Genomic DNA, 27,921 nt, shown 5'->3' with positions numbered 1-27,921 from the left:
CTGAGACACCCACAGTCCCCCGGAGGCTCAGCGCTCCAGGGAGGGAGCCCCAACCGCCCCACACGCAGGGTCTCCGAGGGCCCGCGACCCGGTGGCGGTTCGGTTCCCATGGTAACCCCGCAGCTGCGGGCGTCGCGCTTTCCGGGCCAGTGGGCGGCGCGCTCCGGTGACGTCACGGCGCCACTTTCCGGCCGGTGGCAGAGTCGGGCTGAAGTTGTGGGGGCCGGGGGCGCCATGGGGGCCACTGGCGACGCCGAGCAGCCGCGGGGACCCGGCGGGGCTGAGCGGGGCGGCACCGAGCTGGGTGACGCGGGCGCAGCGGGGCAGCTGGTTCTCATGGTGAGGGCGCCCCGGGTGAGGCCTGGGCTCGGGCCGGGCAGGGCCTCGGGCTCCCGGGACCCTGGCCCGCGGGCGAGAGAACGCGGCGGCTGGTGCTGCCGAGGGGTTGCCGTTTTCGCAGTCCACGACCTGGATTCAAGGTCTGGCGACGCCCTCCTGGTTAGGTGCTGAGGGCCAGCCTGGCATCCCCCAGCCCGGGCTTCTCTCCTGTAGGGCGGAGATGATTAGCACCGGCGACCTCGTCCAGTCGTGGCGAGGGGATGGTAAAAGCCCTGACGCGCCCGGCAAAGCAGCCTGCCACCGAGTAGGCTCTGGGTGTTCCTCCTGCTGCTCCAGGAAAGGCGGCGCTGGGACTTTGAGGCAGGAAACTTTTTCTCGGTTCTTTTTCCCTAGCAGCACCTTCCAATCACTGTCCTCCCCTTCTCCCCAAAGTGGGAGAGGGGGCGAATGGATCCGAGAAGGGATTTCTAGGCTAGCTTCATACTCATCCTCCACCACCCCAGGGTCACAGGTCTTAGTGACATTTGCTCCCTTGATTCCCACAGAACCCTTGGAACATAATGATAAAGCACCGGCAGGTGCAGCGAAGGGGCCGGCGCTCACAAATGACAACAAGGTAAGGCTGGCCCTTAGTGGGACTTACGTTCCAGGCACAGAGGTGGGCGAGAGTATTGGGATCCCCACTGCACACGGCTGAGAAGAGATCTGTAAACAGTAGAGAGCACTGGCCTGGGAAAAAAGAGACTCATTCTCAACTCTGTGTACTTGAGCAAGTCACTGATGAGTGACTTGCCCTGACTTCCCTCTCTGAACTCATCTGGAAATGGAGGGTAGAGAGGTGGATTTAACAACAGTATCCAAGATCCTTAACATTCATTGAGGCTGCACTTGGGAGCTCTAAAGATGTCAGCATGGAGGTTAAAAACATAGGCTCTGGAGTCAGACAGCTGTGTTCTAATACAGACTCTGTATTAACTGAGTAACTAACTCTTGGACAAGTCCCTAACCTCTCTGAACCTCTTTTTTCTTAGTCTTGCTGGGGGTCCAATAGTAATATCCAACTCAAGGAAGTCATGGGCGTTAAGGATGACTTTTAACCTGGGTAGTGATTGGTCATTCACCATAATTGTTTAAGTGTATGTATTTTTCTGTATAAATATTATATTTCACTTTGAAAATAATGCCCACTTTATATTTATGAGAATGAATTAAAGTCAAGCATCCATGTGATCTTGCCCAGAATCTGAGCACATGACTAGTGTTTAGTGAAAGCTATCTAGTATTGCTGCTAAAGAATCCTATGTCGCTGGGCATGGTGGCACCCACCTGTAATCCCAGTAATTCAGGAGGCTGAGGCAGGATCATGTGTTCAAAACCAGCCTCAGCAATCTAGCAAGACCCTGTCTCAAAACAAAAAATATAAAGGGCTGGGGATGTGACTCAGTGGTTAAGCACTGCTGGATTCAATCCTTGGTACCAAAAAAAAGAAGAAGAAGAAGAAAGACTGAACCCTATGTCAATAATTGGCTGGGCACACTGGGAAAGGATATGTTTGGGCCACAGCTGCTGACTCTGTCTCGCTCCTAAATGCAGTTTCACAGATCCTGCCATCTCCATGGACCTCCTCCGAGCTGTCCTGCAGCCGAGCATCAATGAGGAGATCCAGACTGTCTTCAACAAGTATATGAAGGTGAGAAGGACAGAGAGAACACTCATGGGGAAAGACTCCTGAGCAGCCAGGGCTTCCCTGCAGCACCACTCTCTGTTTGTATGGCACTCAGACATCTCAAGCTTTCTAATTCTGCCAGCTACCCCCCAAGAACTTTTTCCCCTCTTGGAGGTAATTCAGATATCTTTTTTGCCAAGTTTTTGTAAGGATGAAATGACTTAAGTGTAATGTGCCCACCATCTTGCTTGGAAATACCAAGTGTTCAACCAGTATTTTATTACTTGATTAACATTAGCACCATTTTTGTTAATTAAAATTACTTTCTTAGCCTATCAATAAACTTCTCCATAGCTCTACCTGCATATCCCATGGATGCTTCAAACTCAGTATATTCAAAACTGAACTCTGAATTTTTTTTCGGGGGGGGGGGGCTGATACTAAAGATTTATTTTTTTAAATTTTGAGACAAGGTCTCGATAGGTTGCTGAGGACCTCACTAAGTTGCTGTGGCTGACCTTGAATTTATAATACTCCTATCTCAGCCTCTGGGCATACAGGCATGTGCCACCATGCCCTGCCAAACTCTGTTTTCTTCCCAAACCTTCTGCTTATGTATTTTGTTGTTGTTTGGGGGAAAAAATTTATTCCCAGCACATGCCAAGGCCCAGGATTTGATACCCAGAACCCATACATAGACCAAAAGAAAAAAAAAAAAAAAAAAAAATATATATATATATATATATATATATATATATATATATATATGGCTACTACCATACTGCCAGACACTGTTCTAGGTTTTAGGAATGCAGAGTGAAAATAACAGACAGAAACCTTGTTTTCTTTAAGCAAATATGTACGTACTACTTTAGGGAATGAGAGGAGAGAGGACCTCTGGGACATGGGGTTGCTTTTTGTTTTATTTTTCAGAGGTGCAATGGATTGAACCCAGGGCCTTCTGCATGCTAAGCAAGTCCATTTTATTTTATTTTGAGATAGGGTCCTGCTAAGTTGCTGAGGCTGGCCTCAAATTTGGTGATCCTCTTGCTTCAGCCTCCCAAGTAGCTAGGATTACAGTCATGTGCCACAATGCCCAGCAAGATTGCTGTTGTATGTTTTGTGACTAACAAAGAGAAGACATTTGAATGGAAACCTGAATAAAGTGAGACTGGGCAAGCCACGCAGACAAGTAAGAGAAAAGTGGTCTAGGCATAGAGAAAACGACAGAGGCCCTGAAGCAGGAGTGTGCTTGGCACATTCAAAGCAATAAGTTGACCAGTGTGGAACAGACTAAACTGGGAGAGTAACAAAGTGCTTGGGAGGTAACAAGCCTAGCTCTAGTAAAACTTTTGAAGCCACAGTGAGGATTTTAGATTTTAGGCAGTTGTGGCGTTGCACACCTGTAATCCCAGTGAATTTCAGAGACTGAGGCAGAAGTATCGCAAATTCAAGCTCAGCCTCAGAAACTTAGCAAGACCCTGCTTGAAAATAAAATAAAAAGGACTAGGGGGGCTGGGGTTGTGGCTCAGTGGTAGAGCGCTTACCTAGCATGCGTGAGGCACTGGGTTCGATACCCAGCACCATATAAAAAAACTAAATAAACAACATAAAGGTATTTAAAAAAAAGAAAAGAAAAAGGACTGGGAATGTAGCTCGGTGGCTACATTCAGTCTCCAATACCAGAATTTTTAAAAAGTTTTAATAATACAAGTTATAAAAAATAAAGATTACAAGATGATTTATGGATGGATAGATGAGTACATTAATAGATATGTGATGGAGAAACATAATGTTAATTGTAGTCTTAGGTGGTGGGTATTAGCTATTTATTAAATATTCAAATTTTCTATGTATTTGAAATTTTTTAATAAGAAAATACTAATTAAAATTATACAGCCATGTGTGGTGGTTCAGACCTGTAATTCCAGTACTTAGGAAGCTGAAGCAGAATGCTCACACATTGAGAGTCAACGCGGGCAACTTTAAAAGGCTAGGGCTGTAACTCAAGTGGTAGAGTGCTTGCCTAGCATGTGCCAGCCCCTAGTTCAATCCCCAGTACCACATACACACACAAAGATACTTCTTAAAACAAGAGCCAAAAGTCACTAAAATTCATCCCAAAGATACCAAACTCAGTTTTTTACATGAGTATGTAGGTTGTGTACATGTTTATATACACATATACAAACTGTTCTGTAACTTAATTTATTTCACTTTTGGTCATGTTTTTAGGTCAGTGCACAATAGCTCCCCCTGCTTCTCTTTGTAATAGTTGTAGAGTAGTCTGTTGTATGGATGTTCCATGATTTAATTAGCTAGTCCCTAGAATATTCAGTTGTTTCCAGTTTTTCCCTGTTTCAAACAACACTGGAATGAACATCTTTGTTCACTTGTGAGACTATTTCTGGGGATAAATTCCTAGAGATGGAATTAGTGAGTAATAGGGAAAAAAGTCACTCTCCAAAAAGGGTGTGTTATTTTGCATTTCTTCTGTATGAGAGCAGGATAAAAACTTCTGTTTTATTTTTCAGTTTCCTTCAGGTTATTGTAAATTAGCAGAACTTCTGACCTTGTCCTCTGTTGTGCATCCCTAGTTCTTCCAGAAAGCAGCACTGAACGTGCGAGACAACATTGGGGAAGAGGTGGATGCAGAGCAGCTGATCCAGGAGGCCTGTCGGAGCTGCCTTGAACAGGTGAGACCAGAGAAGCCAAGACATGCGGGCACAGGGTTCAGCCCTCAGGGTTCTGCTAAGAAATGTGATCCTATCATCAGTGGTATGCCCAGAAAGCCACTTATCTCCAGGGCTTAGAACTGTTGTTGACAGACAAGGCAAAAGAAGTAGGTACTAGGTGCCAGGTATAGTGATAGATGCATTATTTCATTTATGCCTCAGAAGAAACCCTGTTCATAAGGTGTTGTTTTTTTTTTTTTAATCTCTATTTTACAGATAAAGAAATTACGCTTAGCAAACTCATGGAAGCAGAGAGTACACTGGTGGTTACCAGGGAAGTAGGGAAATATTGGTTAGAGCACAGACTTTTGGACTGGAGTTGTAACTCAGTGGTAGAGTACTTACCTAGCATGTGTGAGGAACTGGGTTTGTTTCTCAGCACCACATAAAAATAAGTAAATAAAATAAAAGTTCATCCGCAACCAAATAAATATATATTTTTTTTAAGAGAGAGCAAGCACAGACTTTCAATATAGATGTGATGTATATCAGCATGAGTGTTGCTAATAATACTTTATCGTGTGCTTGAAATTTACTAAGAGAGTATATCTTAAATGTTCCACACAAAATACCTATATAGTGATGGATGTGTTGGTTATTTTAATTATGATCACTATTTCATAATATAGGTATATATATATCAAATAATCACATTGTCCACCTTGAATATATAATAATTTCTGTTTGTCACTCGTACCTCAATAAAGCTGAAAAAAAATTAAATTGGGCAAACCAAAAGAAGAAAAGTAAATTGTAACTTAAGACACAAGAATTAGACAGCTAAGATCTATCTCACCCCGAGGGTGCTTGGTGGATCACCTTCAAGTTGTCGTAGTCCCTTTTGGGATCAGGAGAATATAGCACACTTGCTATCTCCCAGCCTCTCAGGTGTGGTCAGGAGGCATGACATCAGGTCTGTAAATGACTGTGTTCCCAAGACGATAGAGAACATCAGCTACTATCATTAATAGGAATTGTCAACATCACCCAGATTCTTTGCTTTACTGTGAAACTATTAGCTGTGAAAAATGGAAATTTCTTCATAATCAGAGCAATAAGGATTATTGTGAGTTCACTCCTATGAGGTAATTGTAGTGATATGAAAGAAAAATGCCTTCTAAAAGGCTGCCTGCCTACTCAGATGTAGCCTCAGAAAAAAGCAAGACCTCAGCTCTTGAAGGGCAGAACCCCATCCTGTCTGTACAGTGAAAACCAATCTGGTTCTCATGGGCAAGTGCTATGAGAAGTTCTGATAGTCAAGTTTAGGCTAACCAGATTCCTAAGAGGCCAGATTCATTAATTCACTCCATGACTTCAGTGTGTTATGATCATGTATAACAACCGCTAATAATAAGACAGAAATAATTTGTGTGTGTGTGTGTGTGTGTATATATATATATATATATATATATTTTTTTTTTTTTTTTTTGGTACCAGGGGTTGAACTAAGGAACACTCAACTACTAAGCCACATTCCCCAGCCTTATTTTGTATTTTATTTAGAGACAAGGTCTTACTGAATTGCTTAGGGCCTCTCTAAATTGCTAAGATTGGCTTTGAACTTTCAATCCTCCTGCCTTAGCCTCCCAACCGCTGGGATTACAGGCATGTGCCACTGCACCTGACTTGTTAATAATATTGGAGTTGAATAAAGTAAATTGGAGTTGAATAAATTGGAGTTGAATAAATATTAGATTGATGCTAGGTGCTGTGGTACACACCTGTAGTCCCACCAAGTCAGGAGACTGAGACCAGAGGATCCTGGGTTCAATCCCCAGTACCAAAAAAAAAAGCTTAAATTGATAAAACATTTACTCACTTGCATCCCAAAATACTTTCTTGAGTTTATCTCTTTGACTGATATTATTGAGGGCCTACTGTGTACCCATTACTATGCTGCTGTGCCAGGCCCCAACAGTGGTGTGCAAACAGGCATAGTCCTTACCCTTAAAACTCTTGACATTACTCAAGTAATCACACAGTGTATCTGTAGTTACAATCTGTTACAAGTGTGTAAGTATGGAGACAAGACCAGGGGTCAAAGGGAATGCAGAATGCCTAAAAAACAGAAAGAAGCCAAGGAGGCTGGTTTAGAGGGTGGAGAGAGTGAAACATGATAAACTGGAGATGCAGGCAGAGGCAGATTACACAGAGCATGAACCAAATGATAGATATGGAGTCGTAACCAGAAGAGTGGCCTAATGAGATTTGCACTTTGAAAAAACTTCTCTGACTACCTTAGGAGATTGGTTTGGAAGGGAATTTAGGAGACCTTTGAGGGGTTCAGGTAAAAGATGAACTTAAATTGGGCATAACTTGAATTCAATAAATGGTTATACCTTTCCAGTCTCCTGAATCCCCATGTTCACCCTCCAGAGCTGGCCCTTACCAGTACTGATAAGAAGCCAGAATATGGAATAGAAGGCTGTGTGGTCACCATAGAATCTGAGCACAGGGAGGTAAAAAGCCCAAAGAGTCTCATGCTCACCCAACAGGAAACAAGACAAAAAGAAAACCTCAAGCAACTCTTTAACCTTTCTGAGCTTCAATTTCCTCATCTCTAAAATTAAGAATAAAGCCACTCCCTACAGCCAGTGGTTTGCTGTGGGGATTAAATGGGAAAATATACATAATCAAAGCATAAGTGCATGTGATGCAGAACAACTGGATATTAAATACATTGTTACATTCATAATTACAGAAAGTATTTCTTACATCAGAGCTTAGCTTTCAGATGGCCATCAGGATAGTTGGAAGGTCTTTGGGGTCCACTTGTCTAAACCATATGCAGAATTTCTTGTTACATTAGAGATTCTTCAGTCAGGCGGCAGTGGTGCACTCCTGTAATCCCAGGTACTTGGGAGGTTAAGGCAGGAGGATTGCAAGTTGGAGGCCAGCCAGGGCAATTTAGCAAGGCCCTGTCTCAAAATAAAAAGGGCTGGGGATATAGCTCAATAGTAAATCACCCCTGGATTCAATCCCCAGTACAAAAAAAAAAAAAAAACCAGATTCTACAGATTCTAGACTGGACATGATGGTGTTCCTGTTGGTGTGTGGTGTGCCTAGAAGGGATGAGCAGTGGGCCAGGAAGAACCTGAGGAGATAGAAGAGGCAAAAATACAGTAGGTGACATGCTTTCTTGGGAATACCAAGCAGAAAATGCAGGCACACCACACACCAACCGGAACACCCTCCATCGGAACTTCACCAACCAACGTGAACTCCCCAGGAATCCCCTGGAGAACTCCAAAGTAGTGGGCGCCAGGCGGACAGCAGGGGTCTATATACAATTGAATACACAACCTGTTTCAATCCAGCATCATCTTAATGGCTCGCCTCTCAACCATTACTTCTGGCAAAATGCCAGGGGCCATTCCAACTCCGGCTGTGGCTCTCAACACACCCCAATAATCCCAGCTACTTGGGAGGCTGAGGCAAGAGGATCCTAAGTACAAGGCCAGCCTAGGCAACTTAGCAAGACCCTGTCTCAAAATAAAGTTTAGAAAGGGGTCAAGGATATAGCTCAGTGGTAGAGTGCTTACCTAGCATGCAGGAAGCACTGGGTTTAGTCTCTACTCTCATAAATTTTAAAAATACATTTGAAAAACCTCACTACCCTGCAATAACCACTAATAACATTTTCTGCTTTCTCCGGGTCTTTTTCCTATATGTGTCTTTATAATATGGCTTATTCATTGGGGCACTAGGGATACAGTGGTGAGCAGACAGACCACCCTGGAACCTGCAGTCCCTTCAGCTGCTACACCGTTTCTTAGTTCCCATTTCAAGCCACACTTCAAGAATGGCTGTCAGTAAGCCGGGTGTGGTGGCACACACCTGTAATCCCAGCCACTCAGGAGGCTGAAGCAGGAAAATGACAAGTTTGAGGCTGAGGCTAGCCTGGGAAACTTCGTGAGACCCTGTCTGAAAATAAAAGGATATTGCTTAGTGGTAGAGCACTCTTGGGTTCAATCCCCCACCCCCACCAAAAAAAAAAAAAAAAAACAACGGGAGCTGTCAGCAATCACTGGCTCCCTTTCTCACCCACTGTGTTTGCTTACTGTGTTTGGCTTGAGTTCTCACCACTTCACCAGGGAGCCTTTTAGCATACCCCGTGCTGTCATCCCTGTGGGTCCTGACTGTGCTCAGCTGACTCATGTGGCTTTTGTCGCGTGGGCTCGGTTCGGTTCGTGTCTCTTGGAACATTCTCCCGCTCTTGGTTCATTTCCTTTTGTCCAGCCTCCGGCTAGTGCTTCCTGCCTCCCTGACTTGTAGCGCTGCTGCTTCCTGAGTTCCGTCCTCAGACCCTTTCTGTCCATTTGCTTCCTAAGATGAGTCCATCTAATCCTCTGGCTTTGAAGTCATTTGGACTGATGATGATTCACAGATTTATGTCTCAGGCCTGCGCTACATCTACTCTTACCTGCTTCCAGTTCCTTCTAGCAGCAGCAGACTAATCTCTGTAAAGATGAATCAGATCATTTACTCCCTCTTTAAAACCCGCTAGTGACTTCCTGTTATAGATAAAATAAAACTCTAGTGCCTTCCCTGATCCACGGAGCCCTCCTGGACCAGCTCCTGCTGCGTGTTGACTGCATCTCGCCCTGCCGCCCCTCTCGGCCTGCTCCAGCCATTCTGACTCTGTCCCACTCCTCCAGAACTGTCACTTGCTATCCTCCTGCCCAGCACGCTCTGCCCTGACTCTGCTTTTCTTCAGATCTCAGCTTAACTGTTACTCGTCAGCCAGCCCATCCCTGACCACTCCATTGCAGCCCCTCTCTCACCTTCAGTCACTCTCTGTCATTGCACAGGTTTATTTCCTTTTTTTTTTCTTTTTTTTAATATTTATTTTTTAGTTTTCGGCGGATACAACATCTTTGTTTGTATGTGGTGCTGAGGATCGAACCCGGGCCGCACGCATGCCAGGCGAGCGCGCTACCGCTTGAGCCACATCCCCAGCCCCCACAGGTTTATTTCTGACATTTATTTGAACCTGAAATTATTATGTTCACTTGCTTATTTTCCACCTTCCTCTCAGTCCTTCCCCTACTCTGCTAAAATGCCGAGCTTTACAAGAGTTCAGGCACAGTCTTTTTCATCATTTTACTCCCAGCCATGGAATATGACATGTACACTAGGTGTTTGCAGAATGTTCCAGCAACTGAATGAATTAACAGGCAAGTGAACAAACAGGCTTCCTGCCCTCATAGAACTCACAGACTAGTTAAGCAAAGAGCTAAGAATCATTATCCACATAAATGTGTGCATAATTAATTACACATTGAGACTGATGAACTCTTTTTTTCCCCCTTTCAATGCTTTATTCACTCAAATTACTCAATACAATTTCACTCTATAGGTTCTTAAGCAATCCTTAATGCTATGCACTGCAAAAGACATAACCAGTTCCCAGTAAACAATTCTAGATTAATTCTAAGCACTGCGAAACACACTTAATCAGACAGGCTAATGACAGACATTCTCTCTGCATGCTAAGTTCAAAAGTCTTAAGCCTTAGGCTTTAAGTCCAGCAGATGCGCACTCACTCAGACCACAGTAACCAGGTCCGGAACCAAGGCAGGCTTCTCCTGGCATGGAGTGGATGACCAGTTGAGGAAAGGGTTGTAGGGAGAATTTGCGGCTCTCACCAAGGTCCAGATGAGGTGTAGAGTTTGAGAGCGGTGAGGATCACTCAGAGGCTCAGGAAATGGTGACAAGTGATGGAATGTCAGGTCCTCATCAGGCTCTCCAGCTCAAGTGCATCCTTGTTTCGGCTGGCTCAAGACTGGTGTACTCTTATCTGAAAAGGAACAAAATTTGGCAGAGACAATCATGAGTCCAGTTTTGGATTTAACAAAACTGGGACGTCCAAGCATGTGCATGGGGCAGGCCATTTGGTTTCTAAGTCAGGACCTCAAAGGATATCCTTTCTGCCACAACTGAAGATTTTTAAAAATCACAGAGTCCTCAGTTTGTGGATGTTAACTGCAGCTGTGAGCATCAATGAGAGCAGATAGAATATCTAATGAAAGAGGATGGAATGGAAAGAGGCAGATTGAGGAAGATAAGCCAGCAGATGAGATTAAGAAAGAGTGGTCAGAGGAGAAGAACACAGGGAGCATGGTCTCAGAGGCCAGGAGAAGAGCGTATCCAGAAGCCCCATCAGTGCTGCTCCAGAGCTGTTGAAACCCAGTTCTGCACCTGGCCTGCAAGGCCCCTGCCACCCTCCACCTGGCCTCCCTTCCCGGGGTTCCTCGCTCCTCACCTCCCTTTGCCCATTACTTGCCAGGCCAATCTTTTCTTCCTTGCTTGAACCGAGTCCCCCCTCCTTGGGGGTTCTGCACTTCTTTCTGCTGCCAAAACACACCTCTGTTCAGCTCTGCTTTTATTTTCTTTGTTTTAACTTTTCTGACCTGGAGGTATCACTGCTTACTAGGCTGGTCTCAAACTCGTAGATTTAGCCATCCTCCTGCCTCCGCCACCTGGCCAGCCCGACTGCAGCCACGCCTCACTGTGCCCAGCTCTGCTCAGCTTTGTTCTACAGCCTGCTCCGTCTCAGCTCAGGGGTTGCCTTCTCCATAGGACCTTCCCTGAGCACCCCCCTTAAAATAGAATTCTTCTCTGATGACGGCCACTTCTACCTGGAGTTTTTCTTCTTTGCTGTATTTACCATGACCCCAAATCATCTTGTTGATATACAAAGCAAGGAACTCCACAGTATCTTACTCACTACTGTGTCCCCAGCAGTAGTTATGTCCTAAGAATTCAAGATTTATTAAATGAAAAACAGCAGTTATTGAGGAATATGTAGGATAGTAATGTATTCAGTTAAAAAAGCATGAATATATTTAAATGGGAAAAGTGAATTAGAATTTACATTGAAAAGTTAGTGCTAGTTTTCTGTGAATAATGAAATTTCAGATTTGATTTTTTTATTTTGCTTCATTACATTTTCTAACTGTTCAACAGTGATCATTACTCAGATTATTTTTTTAAATAAAATAATATAGGGCTGGGTGTGGTGGTGTACACCTGTAATCCCAGCTACAGGGGAGGCTGAAGCAGGAGCATCAACAGTTCAAGATCAGCCTGGGAAACTTAGCAAGCCCCTGTCTCAAAATTTTTAAAAGGCTGAGGATATAGCTCAGCGGTAGAGCACCTCTGGGATCAATTCCCACTTCTGCCAAGAAAAAGAAAAGGCTTCCCACTGACCTCTCCTTCCCCTTTACTTCAGCATTCCCTGCAGGCAGAAGAGGAATGTGCTACCAACGAAGCCTCGGATTTACTTTTTGTGAATAAATACATGTGTTTATGTCTTTCTATTTTATCTATTCTTTTAAATAAATATATGTAACCATGCCTTCCCATACTGACTATGAAAGGTTTTAGGGTTTTTTTGTTTTGTTTTGTTTTTTCATTTGGGTACCAGGGACTGAACTCAGGGGCATTCAACCCCTGAGCCACATCCCCAGCCCTATTTTGTATTTTATTAGAGACCGGGTCTCACTGAGTTGCTTAGCACCTTGCTAAATTGATGAGGCTGGCTTCACTCAAGATCCTCCTGCCTCTGCCTCCCAAGTTGCTGGGATTACAGGTGTATGTCACCACACCCAGCTTATGGAAAGCTTTAGACCAGTTTGGAGTTCTTTCTTAAAAAATACAGGCATTTGGGCTGTAGATATGGCTCAAGTAGTAGTGCGCTCGCCTGGCATGCATGAGGCACTGGGTTCGATCCTCAGTACCACATAAAAATAAAATAAAGATATTGTGTTCACCTAAAAGCTAAAAAAAATTAATATTTTTTAAAAAATAGAGGCGGGGGGGCTGGGGTTGTGGCTCAGTGGTGGCGCACTTGCCTGGCATGTATTAGGCCCTGGGTTTGAATCTCAGCACCACATATAAATAAATAAAATAAAGGTTCATCAACAACCTAAAAAAAAAATGTTTACCAACCAAAATAGTGATTGTTAACACTTGATCTTTTCTTTTCAGGCTAAGCTACTATTTTCAGATGGAGAAAAAGTAATACCTAGATTGACCCATGAGCTTCCAGGAATAAAGGTTAGAGGCACTGTGTCCGGGGGTCTTGAAGGGGAAAATAAATCGGGCTGGGAGGCATAGGAAGTATGTAGGCTCAGAAGTTTCCTGCACCACCCATTGGTAAGGTCCAGGTCAAAGAGTACCTGAATGGGCTGCAGGGGCCTGGGTCGGCAGCAGCCAGAGGACTACAGGCCAGGGAATCTGTCTTCTACACCCCAGAAGACCCACAGCTCCCAGGCACGGCCTTCCACTGATTCCCTTCCCTTTTCTTCCAGCGTGGCCGGCAGGCAGAGGAAGAATGTACCCATCGAGGAAGCCCCGTTCCCAAAAAGGTAAGCCATTTTCTAGCTGGGAGAGGGTGCTGGGCTTCCTCGTGTACTCTAGGCTGTTCTAGGGACCGGAGGCCGAACCCTAGAAACAGTCACACTGTTTCACTCCCAAGCATCATTTGCACTCTCTGGAAAACTGCCTTCGCCAGGGGACCCTGGACATGCCGTTAGGGTGGGGTGGGAGGTTGGTGGGGAGTGTTCCCCAGGGCCAGGGCTCTGACAGCTGTTCTTTGTGGCAGAGGAAAGGACGGCCTCCTGGACACATTCTGTCAAATGACCGGGCAGCAGCCGGCATGGTGTGAGTAGAGGCCGCCAGTGTGGTGAGAGCTGAAGGGAGCAGAGGGACAGTTGTGGTCTCGGAGGGAAGGAGGCCACAGTTCTGTGCCTGTGAAATCAGACCTACCTGCTTAATCCCAGAGGAGTGTTTCCCTGGTCTAGGAGTGAGGAGGTGCGCAGTGAGGATTTTATCCTGGTTTTGCCTCAGAACAGTTCAGCCCAGCTTGAAACACAGTCGTTTTCATTGTGGTGTATATCAAATGCTTGTGGTTGGCCTAAGATACCTTTTGGACTTCCCTTTTTAATCCTTACAGCCACCCCCTTAAAGAAGGTATAATTCATTTAGCAGACAAAGAAAAAGAGAAGAAAACAAGAGGAAAAAAAGAGAAAGACTCAGAGAATTACTTACCCAAGGTCATACTGTTAGTAAGGGGAAACTATACCACACTGTCTATGGGATGAACCTTTGCAAAGTTGTGTTTGTTTGTTTCACATTATTAGGAATTTTGAACCCAGAGCTTCACACATGCTGGACAAACACTTTGCCACTGAGCTACATCCCTTTTTTTTTTTAAGAGCACTTTTAGGTTCATTACAAACAGTGGAAGATAAAGAAGTATTCCATATACTCCCTGCTTCCCCATTCGCATAGCCTCCCTGTTATCAACCTCTGGCACCCACATGGTCACTGGTTACAATTGAGGAATCTACTCTGACGTTACACCAGAGTCCACAGTGTACATTAACACTCACTCGTGATGTTGGTCATCTGTGAGTTTGTACAAGTGACAGGTATCCACTGTTACAGTATCACACAGAGAATTTTCACCAACTAAAAGTCCTCTGTGCTCTACTTGTTCATCCCTTCCCACCCCTGAGGTTTAAAGAGTTTTGAAGCAGCAGAATCTTTTTTTCAAACACAACTTCATGGAAACTCAGTATATGAAGCAGATAAAGTCACTCCTCTGGTAAAGGGGAATAAGGATAATTTGAAACCACCGACATAGGAGAGAGAATAGCATTAATTGCCATCCCTTAGATTTGTCTCCTCCTGGGTCAGTTTGGTTCCTCAATGACACAAAATGGGTAGGGCAAGGGCTGGGGGTGTGACTCATGGATAGAGCACTTGCCTAGCACGTGTGAGGCCCTGGGTTCACTCACTCCCCAGATGGCACAAACAAAAACAAAAACAGGGCAGCTGCTGCTCTTATCTCCTGCAGACAGATGAGAAAGCTGCAAGTTCCTGGACTTGCCCTCCTGCCCAGTCATATCAGAGCCAGGGCTGAAGGGAGACTGTATGAGGCCCTAGCACCATTAGCAACCTTCCTTCTAGTCTTGGCCCACCTTGGAGAATTCACCTTTCTTCTTTTCCTTTCAAGCAGATGGAAGCCAAAATCCTCTGAACCGATTCGCCGGGAAGGCCCCAAGGTATAATTTTGTAAGCATGTTGTGTGAGCATGGCAGTGACCAGTATCCCAGAGAGACTCAGCGAAGGCTCTGGGGACCCAGTGAGGGAGAGGGGCATGGGTGGTATAGGATGTGTTCACACATTCCACAGCCATGTTCCCTTCTCTACCTCCAGCAACTGGTCCTCCTGAGAAGATCCCACGTGAAAATTGGAATGAGGCACAAAATAAAGAAAGGGCCAGGCTGGAGCTGGAGCTTAGTGGTAGAGCACTTCCCTAGCACGCACAGGCCTCGAGCTCCATCCAAAAGAACGAGATTCTATAACAAAGAGAAGCAGGAGTCCCTTATTCCACAAGTTCACGAACGGTCTGATACTTTGCTCATTACCTAATATTGACAGGCACTGCCTGAATCTTTGTTTGACTTATCTCATTTAATCTTTTTTTTTTCACATTGTTCTAATTTATTTGATTTATCTGGAAAACTTTATACATTATTTAAGAGGAAAGTAAATATTTTCTTGCTCTGAAAAAATAATGTTTTTCACATTCTAATCATTTAATCTTTATATCAGATTTATGAGATAGGTTCTATTATCATCTTGTAGTGAGGAGCTTCCTTTCCTGCCAACTCCCCTGCAGGTAAAATTATCTTCTCAGTTATCTTATGCTCTTAATACACTTGAGTTTTGCCCAAATCATACAGCTAGCAAGAAAGAGCCAAGTCTCAGGCCCAAAGTCTGTTGACACCACTAGCCTCTGCTGCTTCCCAAACAGTTGTTTACAAGCTTTTTTAAGGATTGAATCCTTTATTTCAATAAAGTAATTGCTGGAAGCCCAGTAAAATAGATAAAAGTACCGCAGTCTTCTTCGGAGCTGTGTCTGGAAGACACTAGCCACCTCTTCCCCCTGGTCCTCTCTGCTTTCCCGCTGGTTGTCACGCCTGCCTTCTAAACTCTGCTTACTCCCTTGAAGCTGGTGGCCGTGAGCTCTCCCAGATCTTTCTGTTCTCTCCAAATCTCCCTCTGTCTTGGTGACTTCTTCCTCGGCAGTGGCCCTTGGTTGTCCCCAGAATACTCCCCTTGGCCCACTTCACCTAAAGCTTTTCGACGAATGATCTAAATCATCCACTGTGTGGTTTCAGGGACCACCATCTGCTAAACTCCCCAGTCTCTTTATCACAAACCTTTCTTCTTTAAAACCTGTATATCCTCCTGTCTGCTAGACCTTTCTGCCTGCAAGTTCCATAGGCATTTCAAAAGCAGCATATCTAGGACTCGGTTGTGGCTCAGCAGTAGAGCGTTCACCTAGCACGTGTGAGGCCCTGGGTTCAATCCTCAGCACCACATAGAAATAAATTTAAAAAAATAAATAAAGGTTGTTGTGTCCAACTACAACGAAAACATAAATATTTTTTAAAAAAGCATCATATCCAAAATTGAACTTGGAATCTTTCCTCACTGACCCTCCCTTACATTGCTGCCCTCAGTCATCGACCCTGTTCCTTTCCACCGCCTCCCTACATCCACTCAAGTGCTGAATGACTCCACCTTCTGAGAAGTTCAGTCCCTATTACTTCTTCCTCCTCCTGACTGCTGCCTACCTCAGCCCTAGTCTTGCTTCAGTTCTGCTTGATCACAGCAGCCTCTAGACTGCTCTCCCTGCCTGTCACCATGCCCCTAAACCCATCATCCACACTGCTGGAAGGTGAGCTATTTTTGAAGCATGGCTGACTCTTATATGTTCAGAGGCCTTCAACAAGTCCCCAGTGCCTGAATAAAGAAAAGGACAAACCCTTAAAGGTGGCTTCCTGTGACCGCCAGCTCCTCCGTGTCGCTCTCTCCCGCCTCAGCAGTTCTGCTCCCTGGCTGGCTTTCTCCTTTAGCAACACAGAATTGCTCGTGGCTTCTCCAGCATGCCAAGAGCTCCCACCTGCCTTTACTCTGTCTGGAATACCCGTCTCCTCCCCTTGACCCTGTCCAGCTCCTGCTCACCTTTAAGAATTAACTTGAGGACCAGCTCTTCGAGGAAGACTCCCTGACTGACCATCTGCTTTGGCACCACTCACAGCCAGCATTCAGCCTTGTCATTGTCCCATCACATAGTGGCCTGATTATTTGTATCTATGTCTGTTTCTTATTCATCTCTTTATTTCCACCATCTAACACAGGGCCTAGTATATTAAAAGTACTTCATTTCCTAGTAAACTATTGAACGAGGGATAAGGACAGTGGTGAGAAGTGTGGGGGCAAGAGTGTTTCTGTCCTGCTCACCACATTAACCCCACCCTCACCCTCCTCTCTCTCATCCAGTGGGACCCAGCTCGGCTGAATGAAACTACCACCTTTGTGCTGGGCTCTCGAGCCAACAAGTGAGTCTAAGAGCTTTGGTGCGAATGGGGGCAATCGGGCCTCGGCTACTAGAGGCCCTACCTGATGGAACCCTTACCACTCATCTTTCACTTTCAGGGCCCTAGGGATGGGGGGCACCAGAGGGAGAATCTACATCAAGCACCCACATCTCTTTAAGGTAGGTGAGTGCTGGGAGGTCGGCAGGCCGTTGCATTGGGAGCAGATGGCATTGGGACTTGTACATAGCACAGACAAGCTTGGAACACACACTGATCTGGGAGTCAGGACATCTGGGTTCTGGTTGCTTCTTCCTCATTCACTTTTTTACCTCTTGTGATTTACTCAGACTACTTTGCCTCAGTGATCACAGCTGCTTTCCTTGCATGATGATTGTGTGCCAAACACAGTTTTAAAAGCCATACTTACATGATGTCTACAATATCTTTAAGATAGATATTGTAGCCAGGCGTGGTGATACATGCCTGTAATCCCAGCAACACAGGAGGCTGAGCACAATCAGACGCCAGCCTCAACAGCTTAGCAAGACCCTGACTCAAAAAGGACTAGTGATGTAGCTCAGTGGTGCAACACCCTGGGTTCAGTCTCCAGTACAGGAAAAAAAAAAAAAAAAATATATATATATATATATATATATATATATATACACACACACACACACACACACACACACACGATGGCATTAGCCAGGTGTAGTGATGTGAACCTATAATCCTAGACGTGGGAGGCTGAGGAGGGGGAACTGCTTGAGCCCAGGAGTTTTGAGGCCAGCCTGGACAACACAGGGAGATCTGCCTCAAGGAAGAAAAAAAAGGATTGTTATATTTATCCAAAGGTGAAAAAAGTAGATGTCTGGGAAGGCTAATGACTTGGCCAGAGTTACTCAGCTGGTAAGTAATGAGTCGGAATCAAATCCAGGACTGCCTTCACCAGAGCCGAGCGCTCAGCCCCTGTATCCAGTTGTCTGTGAAATAAAGCAGCTGGAGCAAGGCAGGCTCCCCTCTTCAAAAGAGATGACTCTTCCCTGGAGAGCAGCTTGCTGTGGTTTCCACTGTTTGAGAAAATAATAGGGGAGATCTTAAGTTAATTCACTCTTAGATGGATTTGTATTTCATCAATTACAAAACATCCACATAGATTAAAATATAGTACTGCAGCCGGGCACAGTGGCACACACTTGTCATCCCAGCGGTTCAGGAGGCTGAGACAGGAAGATCACAAGTTCAAAGTCAGCCTCAAAAACTTATTGAGGCCCTAAGCAACTCAGCAAGACCCTGTCTCTAAATAAAATACAACAAAGGGCTGGGGATGTGGCTCAGTGCTTAGGTACCCCTGAGTTCATTCCCCGGTTCCAAAAACAAAATAGTACTGCATATTTGTTCCAGACAGTTTTTGCGCCTATACATAAGGCTTGCTGCTCCTTGCCAGAACTGTGTAGCCCCTTTGGGGTCCCAGAATCATAGGATCTGCCTGCCACACCCTGTGCAGCTCTTTGAGTGCTTTGAAGGGCAGAACTGCTGGCTGTTTCCCAGCATTCTGACCCAGGGCTTCCAACACACTGAAGTAGCCTACTTGCTACTTCTTTATTTTCCTTAGTGTCTTTACTTCTGTTCCCTTTACCCAGAAGACCTTTCTCCTCCACTTTATCTTCCTGTTATTTAACATCTGCCTCCCCCAAGAACCCTACTTGTGTCCTCCCCTAGATGGATATTTTCTGGGACTTGCTGTGAATTCCCATCAACATGGTTAAGAGTATGATTTCAATCCGGGTTCTATCCCTTACCAGCTCAGCCATGTGACCTTAAGCAAATGGCTCCACATTTCTGAGTCTGTTTTGTCATATACAAAATGTAAAATGAGAATGATGATAGACCAACCTCTTGGGGTTAATTAAGAGAGAATGTAGGGCTGGGGATGTGGCTCAAGAGGTAGCGCGCTCGCCTGGCATCCGTGTGGCCTGGGTTTGATCCTCAGCACCACATACCAACAAAGATGTTGTGTCCGCCGAGAACTAAAAAAAATAAATATTAAAAATTCTCTCTCTCTCTTAAAAAAAAAAAAAAAAACATTTAAAAAAAAAAAGAGAGAATGTAGTAAAGCACCCAGCATAATCCTGTCACATAGAAAGGGACTCAGCAAGTGTTAATCATTTTTATTAGCATAGTTCCCCAATTCTAAGACCTATTTTCTGTAATAAGCCCCCAACCCCCTTTCTCTTTACAGTGGGTGTTACCTCTTTTTTTTAATTTTTTCATTCTAATAAATGAAGGGAAACTTTTTATTGTTTTCCTTCACAGTTCTCTGTTAGTGATCATAAGCATCTTTTTAGTCATTTACAATCTATTTGTATTTGTTCTGTAAACTGCTTAGTACATTTTGGCCTATTTTTTCCATCCTTCAAAAGACATTATTTGAATTCTTCATTTCCTCTTTTAAACTTTGTAATCACAGAGATATAAATTCATTATTCTCATTAAAAGATTCAAGCAATACACAGGAGGTAATAGGGAAAAAGACACAAGTGCCCCTCACCCCGACTCTGTCTTCCCTCCCTGAGGTCACCAGCAACCACAGTGGTACATATCCTTCTCTGTGAGCATGTGCCTAGAGTGTGTGTGCAGGCATAGTGTGCATGTCTGTGTCCTTGTCCTTTACTGATATTTTACTTATTCTGATGATACTGTACATAGTTATCTCTGGTTTTATTTTTTTCACCCAAAAATTGATTGTATGTTTTGAGAAAGGAAGCGTGTGAGGATTCAGAGTATATTATTAAATCTCTGGGATTAGTTCACAATCCCTGGCTGCCTGGGCTTACTCTGGAGATTAGTGAGGCCTCTTTATGTACATGCTAGACAAGGTCTTGTGGTAAGAACTGCTCAGGGGCCAGGAGGAAAGCCCTTCACACGAGGCTAATGTCTCCTCCTGTAACTTCATCCCTCACAGTATGCAGCTGACCCCCAGGACAAGCACTGGCTGGCTGAGCAGCATCACATGCGGGCAACAGGCGGGAAGATGGTAAGTCTTGTTCACTCACATACTGCCCAAGGCCCACCCTGCACAAGGACCAGGATTCTGGCTATTGGTGACAGCTTACCTTCAAAGTCTGAAAGATTTCCTAAACCTTAAGGATGTGGCAAGGGACATACAAGGCCCATTGCTTCATGCTCAAGAGCAGACCGTAATCCCTGTGTTCCCTTCCCTATCGGTAGTGTTCTTTAGCTCCTCACTTTCCCTCCCACCCATTTCCAAGACCACTTTTTTTGGATCGTATTAGTTGTACATAGGAATGGGCAGTTTAATACTTCACAGTACTTTTCCCTTGCATGCCCATGGGTGGATTTAACTCATTGATCACCACAGTCTTCTTCTAAACAGCTCTAGAATCTTCTCAACACAGTACTCCAGGCAGTAGGAGTTTGCACATGCAATGAAAGGTGTGCCATGCCCGGCAGCCCCTCCCAGGCTCGCTTCCACTCTAAGAGTTCTCAGTTAAATCGAGCAGTAACCTTAGGAAAGCTGTTGTGGTATATATCCTAAAATAATTTGTAGGGCTTTGCCCATCACATGCAATGTCACCTGATGACTCAGTCCCTCTACTGGGACCCTCCTGATAGAATCTAAAGGCCTTGTAAACTGGTGTGCCATCTCCTTTCTGACAATGAAAGCTACTTTTATTTTATTGTATACTGTGCCCACACTTCATTTCACAAAATATTTAAAGGAACTTACTACTTATATATAAATAATAGATTGATGGATAATGGGAACAGAACCTAAAGTTAAGCCACCCACCAACAGTAGTTTAGGAAAAAGTTGGGTGTTTTCCCATTGCTGACCTGGGAGACCTTCTTTGAGTAGTTGTGGATTCATCTCTAGGCCCCTTTCAAGGACACCTGATCTGTTACATAGTTCACAGAACCCACAAGACGAAGGCAAAGTACTTAAGGGACTCACAATTAGTCCTGACCCTAAGACTGGAACCAGAGTGTCCCACAGAAGAGTTTCTTCTATGGTGAATAACATCCCCTGTAAGGTGAGCTCACAAAAGGACCCTGGCCCCCTGCAGACCACAGCGGGCAATGCCGTTCTACAGGGTCCAGGGCAGTACAGTGCAGCCCCATTACTAGACCACAGTGCTATTTATCATGTTCTCTCTTTTGCCACAAAGCTCAAAACCAAGTTATCTTAATTGCCCTAGGTTCAATCCTCTGCACCATAAAAACAAAAACAAAACAAACCCCCCCATCTCAAAAATAAATTCTTTTTATTTAAAAAATAGTCACCAGTCCCTATTCTCCCCCACTAAAGTTTGTATGTGAGTGAAAGATTTTCTCAAGGAACCATTCTCCTGACAGTCTTTCCATACTTACTCTTCCCTACTGAAGCAGGCGCAACATGTTTAATAAAGTGTTATCAAGGTGGCATAAAATGAAACGGGCATTGGCCATTCTCCTTTCTTCCTGGCAGGCCTACCTCCTCATCGAGGAGGACATCCGGGACCTTGCTGCCAGTGATGACTACAGGTAAAGCCAGCAGGTCTTCTGCCCCCCACCCTCTCCTCTGCCTCAAAAGTGGCCCCTGGAATGGGGCGAGGCCCACATCTTCCTTTGCTTTAACTTTCCTCCTCAATGTCTATTGTAGAGGATGCCTGGATCTGAAGTTAGAGGAGCTGAAGTCCTTTGTCCTACCCTCCTGGATGGTTGAGAAGATGCGAAAGTACATGGAGACACTACGGACAGAGAATGAGCATCGCACTGCTGAAGCACCTCCACAGACCTGAGGCCAGGACCCCTGGCTACATTTGGCAGCCCACCTCTAAGACCCCCTTCCCCACACAGCTGAGGCCACCACTGGGTCTCTTCCTAGGTGGATCTCAGCGGCATTAAGCCGTGCATGGGCTAGTTTGTAGTGACTCACTGCAGAGCACCCCCAGACTGGTATATGGTTCTATATTTGTAAAGTTATTGGGATAAGAAGCAATTAAAAACAGTTTGTAATAAACACAGATGGTGAGCCTGCTGTGTAGTCTGCCTTGGGGGGGCTGACAGCACATCAAGGACTCTGGAAGTGGGTGCAGGAAAAAAGGACTAGTACTTCTCCCCCATCTCATTGACCCAGGTTTTAGAAGACAAAATTGGGAACATATACTTTGCCATCCTTCCTTGTTCCCGGTTTCTTGGGATTTTTTCCAACTAATGCATGAATGTGGCAGAATGTGATGGCTTGTGTTTGTTTTTGGTACCCGTGATTGGACCCAGGGGTGCTTAACCACTGAGCCACATCCCTAGCCCTTATTATTTTTCATTTTGAGAAAGGGTCTCTCACTAAGTTGCTTAGGGCCTAAATTGATGAGGCTGGATCTGAACTTGCAGTCTTCTAGCCTCAGCCTCCCCAGCCACTGTGATTACAGGGATGCATCACCACACCCAGCTTTTTTTGTTCGTTTTTGATTTGGTTGTTTTGTGTGTGTACCTGTGTGTTGGGCCGAGGGGGTGCTGAGGATTGAACCCTGGGCCTTGCACATGCTTTGTTCCTACTTAACTAACTGAGCTACATACATCCTCATCCCCACCTTAGGGTTTTTGTTTTTTGGGTTGTTTTTGTTGTTGTTGTTTGTTTGTTTGTTTTAGGGGTGTTTTTTTGTTTTGTTTTGTTTTGTTTGTTTTTGAGATGGAGTCTCACTAAGCTGTTTAGGGCCTCGCTAAATTGCTGAGGCTGGTTTTGAATTTGAGATCCTCCACCCTCAGCCTCCTGAGCTGCTGGAATTACAGGTTAAAACAGGGCGGGGCGCAGTAGTGCACGCCTATAATCCCAGCTACTCAGGAGGCTAAGGCAGAAAATTCCAGCGGTAATTTTAAGAAGACTTTATCTTAAAAGGCGGGGGAGGGGAGGAGATGTAGCTCAAAGGTAGGGTGCCTGGGTTAAATCCAGGCGGGCCCAAAGTCACAGCAAACCAGTTGGAGGGGCACGATAAATTCTTTAGTAGGGAGTCTGCTTTTCTAACCATCAGCCCATTCACCCGTTTCCTAGGATTTTCAAATAACTTGGGACTCCAACAAAGGCATCCAGGTCATTGTAATAGGGGGAGCAGAGTCTTCGGTTTGGGGAAGGGCACCAGCGCGGCAAGACTGGAGGCCCTACCTCCTCCAGGAAGAAGGGATCCGGCCAGGCGTGCCTGCTATTTCCCAGCAGAGCTAGGCGTTGACCTTAAGCCTCATCCCACGTGGACGTTTTCTTGGCCCTTTAATGGTCGGCGTTTTCCAAAGGCCACCAATCCACTGCAGGTTCGTTAGTTAGCGGCAGCGCTTCCTGCCAATCAGCCTTCAGCGGCAGAACCACCGCCGCCCAATAGTGATGCGCTGGTGGGCGGGCCTAGCGGTTGCGCAGTGACAGAGAGCTCCGGCGCCTCGCATTGGCTGGATCAAACCCAAGCGAGCCTAGGATTGGCCGACCTTACCGGAGGGTTACAATTCAAACGCGGGCGGGCAGGCCCGCAGCCCTGCAGTTGCAGTCCTGTTCTCCGAGTTCCTGTCTCCCTGCCAGCGCTGCTGGGATGGCCTCGCAAAACCGGGACCCAGCCGCCGCCAGCGTCGCCGCAGCGCGTAAAGGAGCCGAGCCCAGCGGGGGCGCCGCCCGGGGCCCTGTGGGCAAGAGGTGAGTGGGGCGGAAGTAACGCTCGCCCGGCCTGGCATGTCCTTGGCATGGGGACCCAGAGCGAAGACTTCCGGGACCCCCTCCTCCTGGAGCGGGTAAATACACGAAGGCGGGAGCACCCGCCAGGAGCTCACGGCCTGGGCTTCCTGCTGCCCCGCTCCCGGAGCAGGTGAGTAGGTAGGGGCCACGCCAGGAATTAGGCTGCTTTTTGAGACTCCTGAGGGAAGACGGGAGGGAGGGTAAGTACGCTGCCAGGATTCTCCCAGAAGACGCCAGAGTAGTGAGGGTTAAGAGCATGCCAGAGTCAAACTGCAGGAGCCGGCAATTAAGAAGGGTGAAAGCTCACCAGGGTCCTCCCGTGGGGATGATGAGTCAGACCTGGGAGAAGGGGGAAGCCTACATGACAGCTGCTCGGAGCAATTCCAACAGGAGAAGATGCTCCACCTGGAAAACTGACCCATCCAGACTTCCAGGTGACTCTGAATTCTTTTTGCAGGCTACAGCAGGAGCTGATGACCCTCATGGTAAGTAACTAAGATGCGGTTCTCCCATCTCCACCCACTTATCAGTAGCTTCCTTCCTCTATCAATCAGACTCCTTGCTAGGTAAAAAGGTTCCATATAATTTATTCCGGGAAGCCATTTATACTCCCACCTGTACCTTTTCTTACAGCAGTTCTAGCCCCCCCACAAGGCATACAAGTCCTTCCCCGTTCTGCCACTTTTCCCTACCTCCCCGCCACAAGCTTAACCCTTTACCCACCCCCAACTCCCCACCTTGGTATTTCTGGTCCGTTTCTAGCCCGGTCTTACCTTGGGATTCTCCCTTCCTAGTTGTCCTTTGCTGATTAATCACTAAATATTTCAATTATTAGCAACAAAATGCAGAGTTGGCCTCTGCTTCCCTTACTACCTCTCCCTCCCTAACCTGGTGATGAATCTGTTGGTTGGGTTTGGTGGCTCAATTTGGGAACAGACTATGAGGAGATCAGGGCAGGGCATCACCGATGACCTTGCTATGCCCTAAAGTATATGCTGCAAATCAGCAAGGGTTGTGTTTCCTCCCCAGATGTCTGGTGACAAAGGAATTTCTGCCTTCCCTGAATCAGACAATCTTTTCAAATGGGTAGGGACCATCCATGGAGCAGCTGGCACAGTAAGTATAGGGTTGGAGTGGATGAGTGTCACTTTGCTGAGTTTGGGGGAAGATGGGAGGTGAGATCCAAGTGCCAGGTCTGCTTCAGTCTGTTAGCTGGGCGAGAGAGTTCCCTTGTGTCTGTTCACAAGCTCTGGGCCTTGTGATGACCTTGTTATCTCCTCTGTGCAATGAAAGGTAGGTTTAAAGCAAAACTGTCCAAGGGACCAGACAACAGTGAAGTAAAAGAGCAAACTCTGGCTAGTGTGAGGGCACAAGTCTCAAAAAGGCAACTTCCCATTGCTGTACATCTGGTTTAAGATAACCAGCCAGGCGTGGTGGCACATGCCTATAATCTCAGCAACTTGGGAGGCTGAGATAGGAGGATTGAAGGTTCAAGGCCAGCCTCTGAAAAAAGTGAGATGCTAAGCAACTCCCTTCTCTCTAAATAAAAATAGGGCTTGGTGTGGTCTAGTGGTCAAGTGCCCCTGAGTTCAATCTCTGGTACCAAAAAAAAAAAGATAACTCAGACCAGTCATGGTGGCACTTGCCTATAATCCCATGAACCTGGGAGGCTGAGGCAATAGTTTGAGGCCAACCCCAGCAACTTAGCATGGCCCTGTCTCAAAATTTAAAACATCATGATTTTAAAAGCAGGGGTAGAGCCTGGGGACGTGGCTCAGTGGTAAAGCACCCCTGGGTTAAATCCCCAGTGCAAAAACAACAAAACTTGGAAATCCAGATCTGTGTCAATAGTTTTTTCACGTTAGCAACTGAGACGCTAATGGGACTAAAGCACATCTGTGGCAGCCCTCGGGGTGCCAATGTGAACGTTTATACTGAAGGGTCACTGATGTCCCCCTCAGATAAGAGAAGACCCCAGAGCCAATGAAACAATTTGTCTACTGTCCAGTCTCAGACAAAACTTCAGAAGGCCCTCCCTGGCAAGCCCCTGGGTGGCCTGGATTGGGCGTGAGGACAGGGCCAGCTGCTCACTTCTTCCCTCTCCTTCCCACACCAGGTGTATGAAGACCTGAGGTACAAGCTGTCCTTAGAGTTCCCCAGTGGCTACCCCTACAACGCTCCCACGGTGAAGTTCCTCACGCCCTGCTACCACCCCAACGTGGACACTCAGGGCAACATCTGCCTGGACATCCTCAAGGACAAGTGGTCTGCCCTGTACGACGTCAGGACCATCCTGCTGTCCATCCAGAGCCTGTTAGGAGGTGACTTCTGAGACCACCCCTTCCTGTCAACAGGGGCCTGTCGGGCTTTCTGTGGGTCAGCCTCTTCTACCCCTGACCGTTCCCTCTCCCCCACAGAACCCAACATCGACAGCCCTCTGAACACACATGCTGCTGAGCTCTGGAAAAACCCCACAGGTAGGCCCTTCTTGAATACGGGATGATCCCTTTCCAGCTTCAAAAACTCCCTCAGAAGGAGCTCAGTGGGTGGGCCGAGGGGAAAGGATGTCACCACTTCTGTTAGTCCCCTCCTTGTTCGTGGAACTTGAGGGGCTTTTGGTAGAATGGGTCACTGGCACCCTCCCCATCTTACTAGAAGCAAGTCCAGCAGGAGACGATGTCCCCTGGGAGGGAAGAACAGTCCCTCCCAAGGTGCACCTCGAGTGTGATTCCCGGTCAGCTGCCCTCTCGCCTCAGGGGCTCTCCCGTCCCCAGGCACTCACCCGAGACCTGCCCTTCTCTTCCAGCTTTTAAGAAGTACCTGCAAGAAACCTACTCGAAGCAGGTCTCCAGCCAGGAGCCCTGACCGGGGTTGTCCAGCTCTCTGTGTTGATTTCTCCTTAGGTAGCCTGTCCGCTTCTTGGTTTCTGTATAGGACTATGTATCTTGAGCTGTGGTATTATTTTTGTTTTGTTTCTGTCTTTTAAATTAAGTGTGGTTGAGCCCCTGCAATGTATATTAAATAAATACATTTTGGTTGGTTTTTGTAAAGTTGCTGCCTTGCAATTACCCTTGGGTTGGAGGTGCTCGGAGCAGGCAGAGGTCTGGCTTAACACAGGGACTCTTGCCCCGTTACAGGGGTTGAAGCAGCTGACAGGCTGAGGGGCAATTTGTGACCTTCGTTATTTTACCACTGTTCATTCATCTATAAAATATGTCACAATAATGCCTGTTGGCTGGGGGTGTAGCTTGGTGGTAAAGTGCCTGCTTTAGCAGGGACAAGGCCCTGGCTTCAATCCCCAGCACCAAAATAGCCATGGCAGGCACCAGGAACATCGGCATTGGGGTGGCCCAACTGTGTTGATGAGGCAAACCAGGCCTTAGACTGAAGGGTACACCTGTCTGTGCCCTCAGAGAGGGGAGGGCCTGCCACCCACTCAGTGACAGCTGTCATGGCCCTGAAGAATAAAACTCAGGTTACCCTACAGCAAGTGCAGAGTCTGGGGAGACCACCAGGGAACGCCCTCCCGCTGTGGGAATCCCCAGGTCCCCATGGAAAGCTCCAGAGGGCACATTCACTTCCTGCTCCATCTCCACTAGCAGCTCCTCCATCTGCTGTACCCAGGTCCCCAACCGTTTAGGTTACCTTTCCTCTGACCCATATCAGGATCTGGCCTTGAGACCCCTGGAAGGAAATGTCTGCAGACCTGCTGGGTCCCTGCAGGGGCAGGCCCTGGGAAGAGCAGCCTGAGGTGATGGGCCCAGCCCAGGTCCTGCAGGAAGAACTGCAAGGTAGACTGAGCATCCCAGTTGCTCCAACCCGCCTGGGTCTCTGCCTCAGCACCCAGCCTGGTGCCTGTCGCGATGATTTTCACCCACCTCTTAGACTCCTGTTGGCCAGGGTCTTTCTTTGCCCTGTGTTCCCCATCAAGCAAGGTAAAAGGAATTGAAGTTGTCGGGTCTGGGGTAAGAACTTGAGTATCCTCTGTCTGAAACTGTGTTCAGTTCTCTCTTATGCTGCATAGAGCTTTCTCAATTTAACATACATAGAAACCTACCAAGGATC

At 46.4% G+C, this 27,921-nt stretch overlaps 2 protein-coding genes across 5 annotated transcripts; both read left to right on the top strand.

Moving 5' to 3' along the window:
• The first annotated feature begins 87 nt into the window (after window positions 1–87).
• Window positions 88–22,159, top strand: Dnttip1 (deoxynucleotidyltransferase terminal interacting protein 1). Of its 4 annotated transcripts, none has more exons than XM_026408371.2 (13): window positions 170–339; window positions 885–955; window positions 1,933–2,029; window positions 4,603–4,701; window positions 12,733–12,801; window positions 13,056–13,112; window positions 13,349–13,407; window positions 14,768–14,813; window positions 17,104–17,162; window positions 17,260–17,320; window positions 20,107–20,178; window positions 21,631–21,686; window positions 21,805–22,159. In XM_026408371.2, exons 1-13 carry the CDS (start codon window positions 235–237, stop codon window positions 21,941–21,943), a joined length of 990 nt encoding a protein of 329 aa, XP_026264156.1. In that variant the 5' UTR covers window positions 170–234; the 3' UTR covers window positions 21,944–22,159. The 4 variants fall into 4 exon arrangements, with proteins under 4 accessions (XP_026264157.1, XP_026264158.1, XP_026264156.1 ...); XM_026408370.2 differs by having other exon boundaries at window positions 14,765–14,813; XM_026408372.2 differs by lacking the exons at window positions 17,104–17,162; window positions 17,260–17,320; window positions 20,107–20,178; window positions 21,631–21,686; window positions 21,805–22,159 and adding an exon at window positions 14,968–16,125 and having other exon boundaries at window positions 88–339; window positions 14,765–14,813.
• A 1,542-nt stretch (window positions 22,160–23,701) lies between these two features.
• Window positions 23,702–26,893, top strand: Ube2c (ubiquitin conjugating enzyme E2 C). Its single transcript, XM_026408330.2, has 6 exons — window positions 23,702–23,817; window positions 24,314–24,341; window positions 24,886–24,972; window positions 25,973–26,177; window positions 26,274–26,333; window positions 26,663–26,893. The coding sequence occupies exons 1-6, from the start codon at window positions 23,717–23,719 to the stop codon at window positions 26,719–26,721; spliced, it is 540 nt and encodes a 179-aa protein (XP_026264115.1). The 5' UTR covers window positions 23,702–23,716; the 3' UTR covers window positions 26,722–26,893.
• The last annotated feature ends 1,028 nt before the right edge of the window (window positions 26,894–27,921 follow it).

The sequence above is a fragment of the Urocitellus parryii genome, chromosome 6 (assembly GCF_045843805.1).
Source record: "Urocitellus parryii isolate mUroPar1 chromosome 6, mUroPar1.hap1, whole genome shotgun sequence".
In the NCBI taxonomy this organism is placed as follows: Eukaryota; Metazoa; Chordata; class Mammalia; order Rodentia; family Sciuridae; genus Urocitellus; species Urocitellus parryii.
The sequence above is the reverse complement of the archived record's forward strand: the minus strand, read 5'-3'. Positions and strand labels throughout refer to the sequence as shown.